Source organism: Triturus cristatus, chromosome 5_1 (assembly GCF_964204655.1).
Source record: "Triturus cristatus chromosome 5_1, aTriCri1.1, whole genome shotgun sequence".
NCBI lineage: Eukaryota > Metazoa > Chordata > Amphibia > Caudata > Salamandridae > Triturus > Triturus cristatus.
The window spans coordinates 954,676,568-954,692,717 of record NC_140587.1 but is presented as its reverse complement, the minus strand read 5'-3'; the positions used below and the strand labels follow the sequence as shown (position 1 = coordinate 954,692,717).

At 44.2% G+C, this 16,150-nt stretch overlaps 1 protein-coding gene across 2 annotated transcripts in view; it reads left to right on the top strand.

Moving 5' to 3' along the window:
- The window catches only part of GNAL (G protein subunit alpha L), a 796,854-nt gene that overhangs the window by 544,207 nt on the left and 236,497 nt on the right, over positions 1–16,150 (top strand). For both annotated transcript variants that reach the window (XM_085606070.1, XM_085606069.1), the window contains exon 5: positions 3,447–3,544. In XM_085606070.1, the coding sequence (XP_085462196.1) occupies positions 3,447–3,544 (98 nt within the window). The remainder of the gene's footprint in view (positions 1–3,446; positions 3,545–16,150) is intronic.

Genomic DNA, 16,150 nt, shown 5'->3' with positions numbered 1-16,150 from the left:
CCTTCCTAATCACCCTCTTATTTTCACTCCTCAACACACTATCTCCTTATCATCCTCCCTCTCCCTCCTTTGACACTGAGCACAGTTGTAGCTCAGTTTCTCTGTCTTACCCCACCTGTCTCTCCTTCCGCCTCCCTTGAGGGAGCTTCGCAGACCGCTCATTAATCCAGCTATTGGCTTTGCCTGTACTTGTAAAATATTTGCAAGCATTGATAAATCTAATCCCTATTGGTAACCATGACGCACCATTATTTTTTAGATTTCCAAGATGACTGCTTCATTGCCTCAACACACATGGTGGCCATCTTAGAATGGACTAACAACATTATTTTGCATACTTAGTGTTATATTGTTCCTAGATGGCTATCCCGTTGCATCTACGCACCACATTATAGTCATTGTGGAAGTGTACAAAATAATAATACAAGATGACAAAGTGGGACTTGTAGGCTGTGCAAATGCTTGTTGTATGTTTTCTGTCTTCTAGTAGGGAACCCCATGAATGTCATGTACTTCCCTCTCTCCTTCAGCCCCCTGCCATTTTCAGGGGTTTTTATTGGTATTGCCTAGACATTTCATCTGTTCTGTCACCTTTCACGCCCTCTTTCTCATGCTTTCTTTGCTAGTGTTGTAAACCCCTCGAAGTTTCCCCATCTGTTTGTGCCTCCTAGAAGGGATGATGTTTCTTTGCTTCTCTCGAATCTCGGAGGAGAGACATAGAATACTCTCAAATATTCCAGGAGATGATGATTTGTTATTGTAACTTCTGTCCTGGCATATTAGGGAAAAGCGTGTCCTCTAGATCCTTGCCAAACTCTTGGCAAGCGGGGAAAGGGAAAGAACAGGCCTCTCTGTGCCCATGTGCAGCACCAGTTGCTGGATATTGACAGATGGTGAGATGCAACAGACAGAACTTCAGCTTCCCTTGTCCCCCTGTGTCATTCAGTGGAATCCCTCTTTGCTGGCTCGGGCAAACTTTCCATTTGATTTCAGTTTATAACCTTGATATTTCTGGCAAAATGTTTCTAGTTATTGAATTTGTAGCCTCAGAAGCTCTGTCATCATGAACTTTTGACTGGCTCTGTCTTTTGTATGTAACATATCATGTATGGGGCGAGGCTGGAAGAGAGATGGTGATGGACCAAATGCTGACCTTGGGGCAACTGGGTAACAGACTTGCATGACTTGTTTGCCTGACAGACTCAAGGCCTGCAGGGAATTGAATGCAAAGGAGTACTTAAATGTTACATGTTTTTTTATCCAAACAATTGACAGACTTTATAATTGATGCACACGTATCACATGTAACCCATGGTGCTTGTGCACTCAGCCTTCCTTTACGGTGACGTGTGGCTGCCTTGCAGAGGCCCTTTCGTTCTTGTGTCCCTGGCAGATTGACTCCCGCTTGTAAAGAGAGCCTGTTCCATCATATCGGGCAGGCGAGGGCATTTTCTAGCAGTCTAAAGAAAAAAATTATGGAACATTATAAATTGTTTTCACTATTTGTCACTAATCCTTTATAAATTCTGGAGTAGCATGCTACTCGCTGAAAAGGCGCTTCAACACCCCATCAGGAGTAGCAAGTATTATATAAATAAAAACCTTTTCCCTTGTTTATCCCTCCACTATCCTTCTAAATCCAAATAACTGACTAACATATCCACCACTCAAATTACTTTCATATCTCACTATACTAATTCACCTCTAATCCTTTATGGGTTCCGGAGTAGGGTGCTACTTGCCTAAAAAGCGCTTTGACGCCTCATCAGGGGTAGTAAGCACTATATAAATGCAATTACAATACATAAAGTAGGATGTTGATTCCAAAACCAACTGTGTAGGTTTTTTTTCTTACCTCTGGGGCTCTGCAAGGTGGGAGATCTTTGGCACAGTCAGTATTTCAGTAAGCATTTGCTGATGGAAGAATGCTGTGCTCCTCTGATGCCAAGATACATTCTTTTGGCAGAGACTCACTCCTAGGCTCCTCCTTACTATAGTGCAGTGGTAGCTCCTCAGCAATGGCGGAGGAGCATTGCCCCACTGCCTGGCTCAGAGCCAATAAATGAAAAATAAAACAATGTCATTGTTTTATTTTTCATTTTCCTGCTCTGAGCCAGCTTGCAAAGGGAGTGGCGTGACATAGAGAAGAGGAGTGCACCGTGCACTCCACTCCCTAAGTGCGCTTATGTATTTTGGATGGCCATCTCAGGCTAACCAAAACACACATGCCCACTTAGGTTTTCTCCAGCCCTGCTGCATTGAGCAGCCGGGCTGGAGAAACCCCACAGACTCTGGTCTGAGCAGGGTGTCTTTTCTGCCTGCTCAGACCAATCCCCACGCTGCTCCCGCGTGAGAGCAGTGCGGGGATTGCAGGGAGTCCGTGACGTGGCCCCAGTGCTTGCTGGGATGAGGAAGGACTATGCCAAGTGCGACACAGGAGGCAGCTCCAGGTAAGTTTTTATTTTAAATGTATTTATTATACCCCCCCAAACGCGCGCTCCCCCGTGCCCCCTCCACCCGCCTCACCACCTCTTTAGTGTGGCAGCCATGACTGCTATAGGAAAACTAAAATTACAATTTCCAAAATCCAGAGCACTGTTAGCTTAATAACTGGATTGACTGATGGTGCTCCTGATGGCATGTGGTCTTGGCATGGAGTTTTATGGGATCTATCAGGTTGAACGGGTCTACATTTGCTAGCATTTCAACTTTTGTGTAAAGTAGGCATTATAGGAGCACTATATTCTGTGAATACGTAATTATTTAAATGTGTTGTGGCAGCCAAAAGGGGCTTGTATGAGCTTGTACATGCATGGTGTTTTTCATACTTTGAAACTTCATTTTGAAATCCAAGTGAAAGTACTGTCAGGTGCTAGCGTGATCAGTGTCGATGGTGACCTCTTGTGTTTGCTGTGATCTGCCTTACCTTCCTTTCAAAGTTGTTTACAGCGATGGCTTTTTCCTGTTGACAGATATGGGTGTTGAGCAAACACTCAGATGGGTAAGGATACAATGATTGGCAAGTGTCTTTCGATTGTTATCATTGATGTAATGCCAGTATGGAGGAAAAGGAAGTGTTTATTTTGAACATCGTTGTGTTATCAGTTTATGTGAAGCTGTCTAGTTTAGACCCAGCATATTTTTTTCTAGCTTTAGTAGAACTTCTCCCTGTCTTTCACCATCTTAGAGTTGCGGTCACTCAATTGTTAGAACTGTGGTGCAAGTCCTCAATATTGTTGTAAAGATTATTTGGAAGCCCATCATATAATTGGTTGGTGTGTGTAGGATGGTCTTCAACTCAGTTGGGAATGGGATCCATATCTTGTAGCGTATTACATTCCAATTCCTCGTCTTTCTTTTCTCTGTTAAATATCTTCTCGCAGAAACTATAAAAACTTTCCTACAGGCCGAAGTACTTGTGTAATCCATACTTTTTTCTATTTCAGGAGTTCTTTGACCATGCACAGAAGCTATGGAATGATGAAGGAGTAAGGGCGTGCTACGAAAGGTCAAACGAGTACCAGTTGATTGACTGTGCGCAGTAGTAAGTCTTTTTTTCTTTTCTTTCCAAAAAGTGTTTGATCTTGTGTTCCAAACGTATGGTATTTTGTGGAAGAACATTCTGACTTTCGATGCCGCATGCAAGACCTAGATGAGTGAAGATTGATGCATTTTAGATTTGGGAACTTAATTACACCTCATCCACATACTCCCTGTTCTCTAGTGAAAAGACAGCGGAAGGAAAGTAGATGGAAATGAAGGAGCTATTATATGCTGAATTTTGGTCAAAGATGTTAAAATGTCTTTCTGGTAGATATTGCAGTATATCTGAGATTTAATTTTGAATTTTGTGTTAGCACCATGACACATTTGCCAAAGTAGGGGTCTATTCTTGATTTTTTGTGTGAAGTAATTGAGCCAGAATCTTTATATGAACCCACGCTTGCCAGTATTTGTAGATGCCAAATGGGCTGAAATCCAACTGAATATGCTCATCCGAGAGAGTTTTGGAGTTCTTGGTGTCCTATTCTTGCACAAGTGTCTCAGCTGCGATTAGGTAAATTTGCAAAACTGCTGTTTCATAGGGTGACCAGGCAGCCAAGATTTGCTGTGACAGTCCTGGGTTTTCACCACCCGACTCAGCAAATTTCAGTAAATTAAGCAGGTCAGTATTTTAAGAGAGGATTCACTATGCAGAAAGACAGACAAGATTTCATGTTTTGCAGTTCTCAATTAGTTAGCAGCCCCTAGCAGAAAGCAATTAAGTTTGCACAGATAGCAACATTTGTATTTAACCCTCTTTGTCTGATTTTCTGTGTGTTTGAGCGCTGTCGGTTATGTAATTCTGTGCCTCCGTCGTCAATGCTAAATTGTAGTCCTACTGCTACGGTAATCCTATCTCCTAGTGTGGGTTTTCAAGATATGGCCAAGAAATATGCTAGAGAGATGTTAAAGCTTCTATGCCTGTAGACTTTTGTTTTACTATTGTTTACCATTGACAAGCATATTTGATGGATGAATTAAAGACTGGTAATATTTAAAATGCCTGCAATACAGAGTCAACTTCATTATCAGGCAGGTTGGCAAGACATACATCAGGCTATACACATCAGCCCAAGTTAACAAATTTTGTAAATCCTATGATTTGTGGCATAGGGCTGTGTATTATGAAGATTTACACGTTAATCTAATTCATACAACCCTATCTGCGAAGAAATTGGAGGTTTTCCTACCTTTCTTAGAGTACCCCTATTTTTCCTGACCCAACAAGTGCACATTCTTTGCACAAATGGGCCACCATATTGATGAAATGCAAAAAAAATATAAATTAAACTTCTATTGGTTTTGCTATTCTTGGGAAAAAAACTTGCATGGAAAATCTTCACTTCCTTGAACACGTTATACCATTTCAATTCAATAATTATTTTTTCCAGACATGTAGATTAGAGATATGATAAATGCATTAAAATAATTGGTGAATCTTTCTATGTTAGACTATATGGGTGTTAATCTCATTTGTGGTGACTTTACACTTTTATTTCACAGCAACTCACTCTAAATAGGAATAAGGTGACCAGCTAACTTAAATGTGTTCTTATGTGCTTTTAAAAGGGGTTTAAATATTTACCTTGAACAGCGTCGGATTGGTAATGCGGGCATCCGGGCAATGCCCGAGGGGCCAGTGTCCTAGTTCCAGCTGTGGGCTGCTTTTTTTACAGTCTGGGGGGCCGATTTGGGTGGTTTCTGCATTGTTCGGATACCGCCAGCGGCCCAGTGGGTGCCTGAGTGGCCTTTCTCGAGGTAGATGGGCGACCATTACCTCCCATTTAGGAACGAGCAGAGGTGTCACTCCCTTTCTCTCGCTGGGCCGGCCCATTAATGTATGCATATTGAGCAGGGGCAGGGGGCCTGAGCATAAGTGACCTCACTTGTTTTCAGGTGTGTTTCACCAGTGTAAACTAATCCGTGCATTTTTTTATTACCCCGCCCCTTTTTTTAAAAAATAAAATTTCGCCAAAACATTGTTTTTAGGAAAGGCAATATGCAAATGTGGGGCATTTTTTTTGGTTCTTGCAAACTTGGTGCGGATTTTCATTCCTGCGGCATCAATTTGATTTTGTACTGCAGATTCCTGTTATCTCTTCCTATATAACTGAAACCATTTTGGAGGATTTGATGCACAAGTTAAGCTTTAAAAATATTTAGGATAATGTATTATCACGGTTGGAGCCACAGCATTTCCCTTTCAAAGTCGATATTGTCTTCTAGGATAGGGAAATGCAAAAGGTGTAACAATGGGGTAAAATGTCTTGTGATTCATTGTTAACACAGTTACTGACCAACATGAACACGTATGTGACATTGACTGCTCCTCAGTAAGGCAGTTGCAATGAGCAGAGCATGCAGTGTTTTGGTGAGACACCATTAGGGCTTGGGTGTCGGTCTGACCAGATTCAGATGCTGTGTTGTGTTTGTTTCAAGGCTTTATTCGATGGGATGTTTATTGTCCGCTTGCATGTGGTGAAGGCTTTTTAACAGATTTCATATTATGCCTTTTTGCATGCTGCACTGGTCTGTGTCCCTTATCGTTGCAAATCGGTCTAAGTGGCGAAGCTGTGTCGCCTTGCGCAAAAATGTTTAATTGTTTCACTGAAAACTATCTACTTTCTTGCTACATCACATTTAAGCCTACGCTTTGAAATATGATCTGGGTATTTCAATTTTAAGGCTCTTTAAGCAACTAAAAATGTGCTTCCTTGTAGACAACAGAGCCCAAATCCATCCACATGTCACGTCAACTCAGAGTATCATCTTTTAACCTTTTCGCTGCTTTCAGTGTGTACCAGGTATAGAGCAATTCACTTTTAAAGAGTTAAAAATAGGTATCAAGGAAACCTATGTATTTCCAAAATGGGCACAAGAAATCGAGTTTAGAAGCAGTGGTTTTTTTTCACATCTCCGAATTTGTGGACACCCATACTAGCGTATGAATTAGAGGGCATTTCATAAAAGGTCTTCTTTCTTCGACACTGGCTTACATTTGGAAGGCACACATCCAGAAAAATACAATTCGTAATAACTCCTGTTATACTATTCTGTTCCCCTAAGTCTCCCGATAAAAATGGCACCTCACTTGTGTGGGTAGTTCTAGTGCCCATGACAGGAAACGGCCCAATATGCAACATGGATACATCACATTTTTCACTGAAACGTGACCCTTTATTTGCAATGTTCTGAGCTGTGCATTTTGGGCCCTAGCTCAGCTGGCACCTAGGGAAACCTTGCAAACATGTACATTTTTTAAACTAGACACCTAGGGAAATCCAGAATGTGGTGGCTTGCACTGCTCTCACCATTTCTTTTCTTTTACCCAGTATCCGGTGCAAAGCTCAAATTTTGTCTAAAAAAAGATTTCCTTGAATTTCGTTGAGCTAACGCTCTGGAATCTTCAGGCAGTCAGAAATGTCCTAGTACCCAGCATTCCCCCATTTCTCCTGCAAAAACCAGTGCCACACTTGTGTGGGTAAGTCAGGTTCCTGTCACAGGAAAGGGCACCAAACACAACATAGACACATTAAATTGTTCCAGTGAAAAACAATGTGTTTTTCCAATGTGGGTAGCTGTGGATTTTGGGCCCCAGCTTAGCTGGCATCTAGAGAAACACACCAAACCAGCTCATTTTTTAAAACTAGACACCCGGTGGAGTACAGGGTGGGGTGACTTGCATGATTCTCGCCATTTTTTTGTTTTTTAATTGCCCACAATCCTCTGCAAACCTCAAACATCGCATAAAAACACATTTTCCCTGTATTTCTTTGAAGAGAGGAAAAGTCCTGGAATCTGCATGTAACCACACATTTCCTAGCACCTAACATTCCCCTAAGTCTCCAGAGAAAAACAGTTTTTCACTTATGTTGGTGGGCTAAGTGCCCGCAACAGGGAAGGGCCCAAAACCTATTGTGAAGACATCAAAATGATCTACTGCAAAACAACCTAGTTTTGCAAAGTGGGCTCCTGCGTTTTTGGTCCCCACCTCGGCAGCCATCTATGGAAATCTACCAAACCCAGACATTTCTCAAACCTATACACCCAGGGAAATCCAGGGAGGTGTGACTTGTGTGTATCCCCCAACATCTCCTTACCCGGAATACCCTGCAAACCTCAAATTAGTTAAAACGTCTCATTTTCTTCACATTTCTGTGTGGGAACGTTGTGGGATCACCAGGCAAGCACAAATTCCCTACCACCCAGAGTTCCTCCAGGTCTCTGGATAAAATGGTACCTCACTTGTGTGGGTGGGCCAAGTGCCCGCCATGAGAAGGACCCAAAACATATTGCGTTGATAATGATAGCTGTGGTAGATGTACTAATTAGTCCTGGGGTTGGCAACCATGTAGGGAAAACTATCAAACCCGGATGTTTCTGAATAGTATGCATCCAGGGTACTCCAGGGGTATGTCACTTGTGTGGATTCCTCCAACATTTTCTTACCCAGAATAACTTCCAAAGGTGAAACGTTGAATAAATATACTAATTCGCTTTGCATTTCTGTGACATAAACTACAGGAATGTGCAGGGATCCACAAACTTCCTACCACACAGCGTTCCGCGACTTGTCCCAATAAAAACGCTACCTCACTTGTGTGCTTGGACCTAGAGTCTGCAACAGGAATGGATCACAGGAGGGTCAAAGGTAGTCCTTGCATGAGGACTACTATTGACCTTGGTGTGAATCGTTCCTGACACCGGCACTAGACCTAGGCACATAAGTGGGGTAGCGTTTTTATAGGTACAATTGTGGGAATGCTGGGTGGTATGAAGGTTGTGAATCCCTGCACATTCCTGTAGTTTACATCACAGACCTGCATGGAAAAATTTTGTTTTTCAATGTTACATCTTTGCAGGGTATTCTAGGTAAGGAAACATTGAAGGATCCATGCAAGACACACCTCCCTGGATTTCCGCAGGTGTCTACTTTATTAACAAACTCAACAACATATGAATGATAAATAAAAAGAATAAAAATAGAAAAAAGAAAACGTTTCTGCCTAACTATAGTTGGCATATGCATACAATACAAATTAAACAAGGCAGCAGTGTACATCTTGCAAAGGTATTGTACATAGTGTATCGTTGGTTTTAGTTCCAGCATGACCGCCATGTTTAGAATCAATATATTGGCCATCTTGGAATGGTGAAGCAATCGTACATTATGTAAAGTATCATTCTGTAATGGTTGGCTGGTGTAGATTCCACTTGCTTTGCAGGATAAGGTGCACTGCAGATGAAATCGGACTCAAGCAAGCACCCCTGACAGCACGGTCTGGGAGAGCTGTATTGCAGTCAAAAATGAAAAGAGCAGAAGGAAAGAAATAAAAGGGTACCTATAAATGGGAAACCAAACCCACCCTCAAAAGGCCAATCCTTCAACAAATGCCTTTCACAATAAGTAAGCTAGACCTAATGGTTCTTTATCATAGAGTTTCAAAATAGGCAGATTACGTTTATGGAAGCTGACCTAACGTTTCCTCGTTAACCAAAAAGGCCAATAGCCTTTACCATTGACTTGACATCATAACCAACACAGGTATACCGAAGAGAGCATAATTAGGCAGCCATCCGGCATACTATTATAAAAACCCCAAATTACAACTGTCAAAACAATCTACCACCTCTATTAAAAGGTCCTAATAAGGGATAGTGCCACGAAAATCGACCCTAAAGATAACAAAATACCTCTCTGCTGGCTTTAATACAGAGTAATAACAGTCCACACCTAAATACATTTTGACTTTACCATGCTTTTCATAATGAATGTCAGTCATACTGCCTTTATTATCATTTTTCATAATATGCGGATCCGGCTTAAATCCTTGATCATTGGCTTGCCACCATGACCAAATCATTCCTGCTTTATAGAGCTTAAGCTTTCCAAAGAGGTAAAAAGTGCAGTACAAGAACTTTCGGCGAAAGCACACCTCTTCTGCGTACTCACATGCTGTACTCCGGAAAGCAGCATGTGGGTGTAGCCTACACTCCTCTCTCTCCTTCTGAAAGCTCTTTTTCAGTTGATCACATAAGGTCTGGTGACAACTAAGCTATCAAATCCTAAAGGGGCAATAGTGAGCCAATATGGCCTGTAGACTGCACAAGTTTCTTCTTATCTCTTAAAGGGGCCAATGTAAAGAAATGAAAGAGGCTCTCTGTACCCATTCTTCCATCACTAACAATCACCAGAATGTTCCCTTGCTTTGTGTTTATTTAGATTTTGGATTACTGTTGTGACATTCTTAACCCAATTGGCCCTTTATTCTCCATACACCAGTCATGTGGAGCATCGCACAGGAGGTTAGGCATTTTCTCCTTATATAGTTTAACCAATCACTTTAGTGTGGAGATGCCTTTTCAGCTTCATTAATCAAATAAAATGTGATGTCATCATTTTGCTGAGGGAAAATGAAGGAAATAGGTGAGAGAGCAGTATTAGAGCTGTAAGTATAAATTGACTGTTTTTAGTAACCAGTTTCTCTCTTTTTTGTGTTCAGTAGTACTATTGCTTTAGGCATGGGGCGTGTCTACACTAATTCTGCGTGCTTCCTTCATGTTCACAGGATCACATGGGGAGCTAACCAGGGTGAAAAAAGTCTTATGACACAACAGAAAAAGATGCAAATCTTTATTTGCTAATCAAATCAGTCCGTAACTGTATCCCAGAATGACCTGAGCCGCTAGGAAGGTTTTCCTTTTAGAATGACAGTTGATAATTAGTTATGTGTACAAATGGCGTGTACCAAATAAGCAGCGTTCGCAGGCATTAAAGTTAGCCCTTCACTAAAGAAATCTTTAGGATACTTAAAACAACATTAGTATGAAACTGTGTAAAACATATTATATCTCCTCCTTATATTGCGAACGTCGAGGAGTTAAATGGGTCATGATTTCCTCCTTTGTCTGCTTCAGGTGAGTTGATGAGCTTTCTATAGATTTAATTTTACAGCACAGTGTATACGCGCTCACCTTCTAGCTTGTAATCACACTGAAGCAACAAAGCCATTTTAGTACTTTTACCTATTTTATACTGATTGTTGGAAACATTGAAATGGTCTGTGGATATTGGTGTTTTAGGAGGAACAAAGGAGGGAATGGTGGTCAAGTACACACACCTCTTACCTAGGTCCATTAAAGCTAGATTCATGCTAACATTTTGGGATAGTAACTACGAGAAAGAGTCATATTTACCTTTATTATGTGAACATTTTCTAGTGTGACTGGATCGGCCCCTCCTGTGCTTACATTGGACACTCGTGTTCTAAATCCCAGACTTAGATGTAATTTGGACATGCTCTTTAAGCAGCAAACCATTCAGTTCATGGGTTCAACAACAGTATTCTTACCTAGAAACTGAGGTAACCTGATCCCTTTTTGTCCAGGACTGGACGCTACTAACTGATAGAGCCAAGCACAAAGAGCCCCCATGTGCCCTATAATTACACAATAATACCAAGTTTTGTGTTGTGTTATCCGTGTTTTTGTAGCGCTCTAATAACCCATGGGGGGACCAGGCAATGTGCAGCAGGAGTGTGAGGCCAGCCCTGGGGGCTTACTCAGAAAGCCAGGGATTGAGGAGGAGGCTCTGATGTGTTGTAGGAGGTCCTTCCAGGCTTCAGGGGCCTGTATGAGAAAGTGCAGCCCCCTGCATTTGTATATGCGTGGGGAGTGTGCTAGTGAGAGACCATCAGAGCAAAGGTGTCCCACCACCTGGTATGTGTCGGTGCTCTGTATAATGTGCACCATAAAATAGTCAGTAACTTTGTGTGCCTTCTCTCTACCCGTAAAAATAGTAGTGCAAGAGCGATTTTCTCTCTTTGAGGTTAAGGTGGAGGGGAGGCAACACGGAGGGTGGGGAGTCAGAATCAACATGGAGGACCTGGCGGCAGAAGCAACACTGGGGAACCCGAGGGGTGGTGGAGGAATCAACAAGGAGCATGCAGTGGTGTAAGCAATACAGGGCGTGGGGGGAAGCAGGCAAGGTGAGGGAGAGGAACGTGGGAGGAAAGAAAGAGCGAGGCTATTAAAACGATTAGGAGAGTTGTTTCCATTTGTAAAGTGATTGGTACTTGCAAACTATGGTAGTAAAGCGTGAATTTCTGATGTCTCTTTTGTTGTACTGTGATATTAAACTTAACTTTGACCTTTGCACTGCAGTGATAAGTGTATGTTTGCGTATTTATTAATACAATAGCTCTAAATAAAGTGTTATTGGGCCATGAAACATGGCTTGAGAGGCCATCATCTTGGCAGCATAAGTTGAATGCTCCCGGTCTGAGGCTTCAACATCCGTTACATTTGATGGGTTCCAGGAGTCCCTGACTCGCTCTGATCATTCATAGAGGGCGAGATACCTGGTAGGTATACTTGCGACTGTCCCCGTTCCCTAAAAGTGTCGACGCAAGGCGTGGGAGGTCAGTGTCATAGCAGTCCACAGCGCTGCATGAGCAGGCACCTGGCAGCCAGCAGCCGCCCCATTCATATACAGGCCTGTGATCAGCTTAGGCTGCGGGGCTTTCCTGGATACCCCTGGTGGCTGCGGGGTGAGCAGCTGCTCAGCAGTGGACATGAGGGCCCTGCGTTGCTCCCTGGTCTGTGAGTGACTCTGCCGACCTGATGCCATGAATTGTCGGACTGATTGGCGGTGCGGTGCCTCCCGCCTGCTCAGTTTGCTGACTGCATTGACCTCCGCTCAAGGTGGGGGAGGCCTACAGCCTCAGACATAACTTAATCTGTGTGAGGAGACCATCCTCACCCTCCCACGGGGTCCCGGCACACTCACTGCACTCGGGATACTGGCCCCCAACTGGTCTCCAGCAGGATCATGACCAAGGAGGCTGAGATTATTTTGTTGACCAGCTTATCAGCCCCCAGATGAAGAGACCCGGCGAGGGGGGGACATTTCTGAGATGCTAAGACCCCCCTCCCTTCCCTTCTCAGATCAATAACCAGACCTGCCTTGCCTGCTATCATCTCTGACGTCTGAAGCGGTGCCCTAAGTTCAGATAAAGGGTCATAGCTTCCCACACAGATCAGGGTAGCGCATCCTTGAGCTACTGATAGAAGTCTACGGTTAACTTGGCCTCATTCCCCAGAGAGGATTGCTTCTCCACATCAGCCTTGACTATCTCACTGCTCTCCTTTACTGTCATGGCTGGGAAATGAAAACATCACTGTCCATTGGAGGGCTCTGGACTGCTTGTACAGAGTCACTCTCAGGCGTCTCACCTGTTACCCTGATACATCAAGCGGGCTTTTCCCCCCTCCCAACACCCCCCCCCCCCCTTCTTCCTTGGACTCCCGCTACTGTTGTCCATCATGGGATGCATTAAAGCTCCAAAGCCAGCCTTGCAGTCGCCTCCATGTGCCATTGCGCTGGCCACCCCGGCACCTCTTGTGCATACTCAGACGATTTTGAGATAATCCTGAAAGCTTTCGATACATCTAGAATCTCTGTCAAGGCCTATGTGGATGAGATTCTTCTGCACGCTGACCACCGGAAACTTGTGGATCGCATGACGATTGGTGAAACTGCTGTCTGACCTACTTCCCTACACAAGGGATCTCCATCAACAACTCCAAGAACTCACAGACCATGTCCGCTTCCTAGAAGGATGTACGGAGGACACTGAGGGGCTCTTTGCAGAAGCAATATGTGGGTGGTGGGGCTTCCAGAGGTTATGGAAGGCTGTGACATGGTGGTGTTTTTCGAGCGGTGCCTCAACAGAGTAGTCCCTCCCCAAACTTTTCTACAGTGCTTCTCTATAGAATTTGTCTCACAGTGTACCCTCCTGTTACTCTCCATGTGAGGGGCATACCCATGGCAGACAAAATCTTTCATTTCAAAGACCAGGACGCAATTCTGAGAAGGGCCAGGCAGTTTGATTACTTCTCTACGCCAATCATCACATCCTTATTTTCTTGGATTATACCCTAGTGGTCCTATGCCAAAGGGCCTCCTTTCTAGGAGTGAAACGCAAGCTGCGTGAAGTACATCAAATATGCTCTTTTGTTCCCAGCAAAGCTTAAAATCATCCTGGACTACAAAGCTCACTTCTTTCTGGACCCTCTGGAGACCTGGGACTGGGTGGATAGCCAAGGCTTCTCTGCACAGGCACCATCTCATATTAGTTGCTCCAGGCTCCTTAAGCACCGTTGACCTGGGAACCGTTCTGGCAGCGCTTTGAATTCTCCCTCACCTCCTTTTCAGGAGCAGGTCCAGGCCAGCCGTTGTTCAGCCTGGAACGCTGCAGCAACATTCCGTGACTCACAGATGGACGAGTTTGGCACCTCCTCAGCATTCTGGATGGGGACTCTGCTTCAAACATCATCCAATACTCAAGATTCCCTCCAAGCATGGCCTGTCTACATAATTTAGAGTGGCCTCCCACATGGTCTCTCACATTGTGTTTGCTTGTGCCTTCTCCCGGGTTCCTTGAGGGGATTGTCCCAGGAGAAGCATCTTCCACAAGATGACCCTCATCTTGATCCCTTGGATACGGCCCTCGTCCCTGGCCCTCTGGTACTTTGCCTGGGGAGACTCCTCCTCTTCTTTGGGGGGTTGGGGCCAGGGTTCTGAGCTCCTCTGATGTGGTCAATCCGGTGGTGGCTACCTCTGAAGGTACTCCTGGGGGTGCTCTTCAGCCCTGTCTCCTATCCAGTTCATCTGTAATGAGGCCACCCATTATTTTGTCTTTACAGCAAATCCTCAGCCTTTGTTAGATTACCTATGGTACCTTGATCGCACCCCTGTGCTCTCTAGGCTTTCTGGTTTTGAAGGTTTGGACAGTCGGATAGTTGCCCTCTGCCTGTGATATTACATCAGTGTCTTGTTTTGCTTGCATTTTCTGTGGTTGACAGATTATGGAAAATGGTGCTCCTCCCTCTCTCTCCCACATGATTACATTGACACGCTCTGGTCTTCCTAAGAGTAGCTTTCACCTTCTTGATAGGGACAAAGCAACACCCAGTTAACCCACACCATGTCACGACCACACATTCCATTTTATCTCCTAGAACATTTGGAGGATGCCCACTCCTTCCAAACACTACAGAATGCATGATTTCCTTAAGCACAGGGAAGTTCACAAAGCGCTGTGTTAGGAAGCCCATATTACCCAAGTAGAAGGTGACAGGCTTCAGAGAAGATGGAGGGGTCAGATTTTCACCACTAATTACTCTGCTTATGCTAGGGGATCCCTAATCTGGGTCAAAGGGGAACCCCCTCTTTCAGTCCTCTCTACTGTCTTTGACTCTGACTTTGACTTTGGCCATTTTGTCCTCCTCAAGGCCCAACTGAATGGCTAGTTCCTCATTATAGGGAGCATTTATATCCCCCAATACTGACCAGATACAATTCCTGTGGAAGCTGTCGACTCATCTTGCTAATTAGGGACACCTTCCCTGGCTGCTTGGGGTAGACTTTAATTGTGTCTTAAGTATGATATTAGATTACTCGTATCCTCCTCTTCATAGTGCTTCTCCCACATCCAGTGCCCACACCCTAACACCATGGCTGAACAATGGTCCCTACATGACTCTTGGTGCCACTATCAGCCGGGAGTCAGCCTTTACTTCTTTTACTCCCCGCCTCACAATCTGTATTAGTTTGAAAAGAATAGTGTGCCCAGCCTCTCTTTACCCCTTGGTTACCTCTGTAGACAACCCTGGTAGGGAGCTCTCTGATCATAACCCCATGGTACTAGGCCTAGTGTTGAGTGACGCCCCCTCTCCATCCTAACTTGGCGTTTTCAGACCTCGGCCTTAAAGGTTATTATTTTCTGGGATGCCGTGGCAGTTCAAATTTCTGAGTATCTTGATCGCTGCTCAAAGTCCACCTCCTCCGAGCTGTGGAATGGGAAGCATTTAAGGTGTTCATTTAAGGTACCAGCACCCACGCCTCTCTGGTAGAACACAAGTCCATATCTAGACACCATCTTAGGGTTAAAAAGGAGTATATTGAGGTTGACGGGCGGGTGGTCCCCAACCCAGCACTCTGAACCTCTTTGGCTGCACTGCGAGAGGAAGAGGCCACCCTGGTAAAGGGGCTCAGGAGCCTGGATTTATATCCCACCCCACACCCCCTGTCGGTTCCCTAGTCTGCAATTAGCTCCTTTCTTTGGGTGGTAACTTTTCCTTGTTTATCCCAGTTATATAGGGATGAGATTGATGCACCCATCACTAGCCATGATATTAAGGATGTAATTGCAGACTTGGCATCGGGGAAGACCCCCGGAACCAATGGTCCCCTGACTGAATTTTACTAATCCTTTGCTGGTTCTCTGGCACCTAAATTGGCTCAAATCAGAGGAGGCACTCGAAGGTGGTAACCCTCCTCCCCCCAGCCATTCTGCAAGAGTCCTTGTTAGTATACTTGCACAAACCTGGGAAAGAACTCACAGACCCTGTGTCCTACCGCCCTGTAGCAATACTAAATATGGACTATAAAATCTTTAGCAAAATCTTGGCTAATCTCGTCCAACAATTCTACCCTTATCTCATTCATAGCGATTGAAATAGGTTTGCCCCCAGCAGAAATACTACACAACATCTGACAACTCTTCCAAATCATGAAAGAAGCGCATGCCCTATGGCCTGGCGT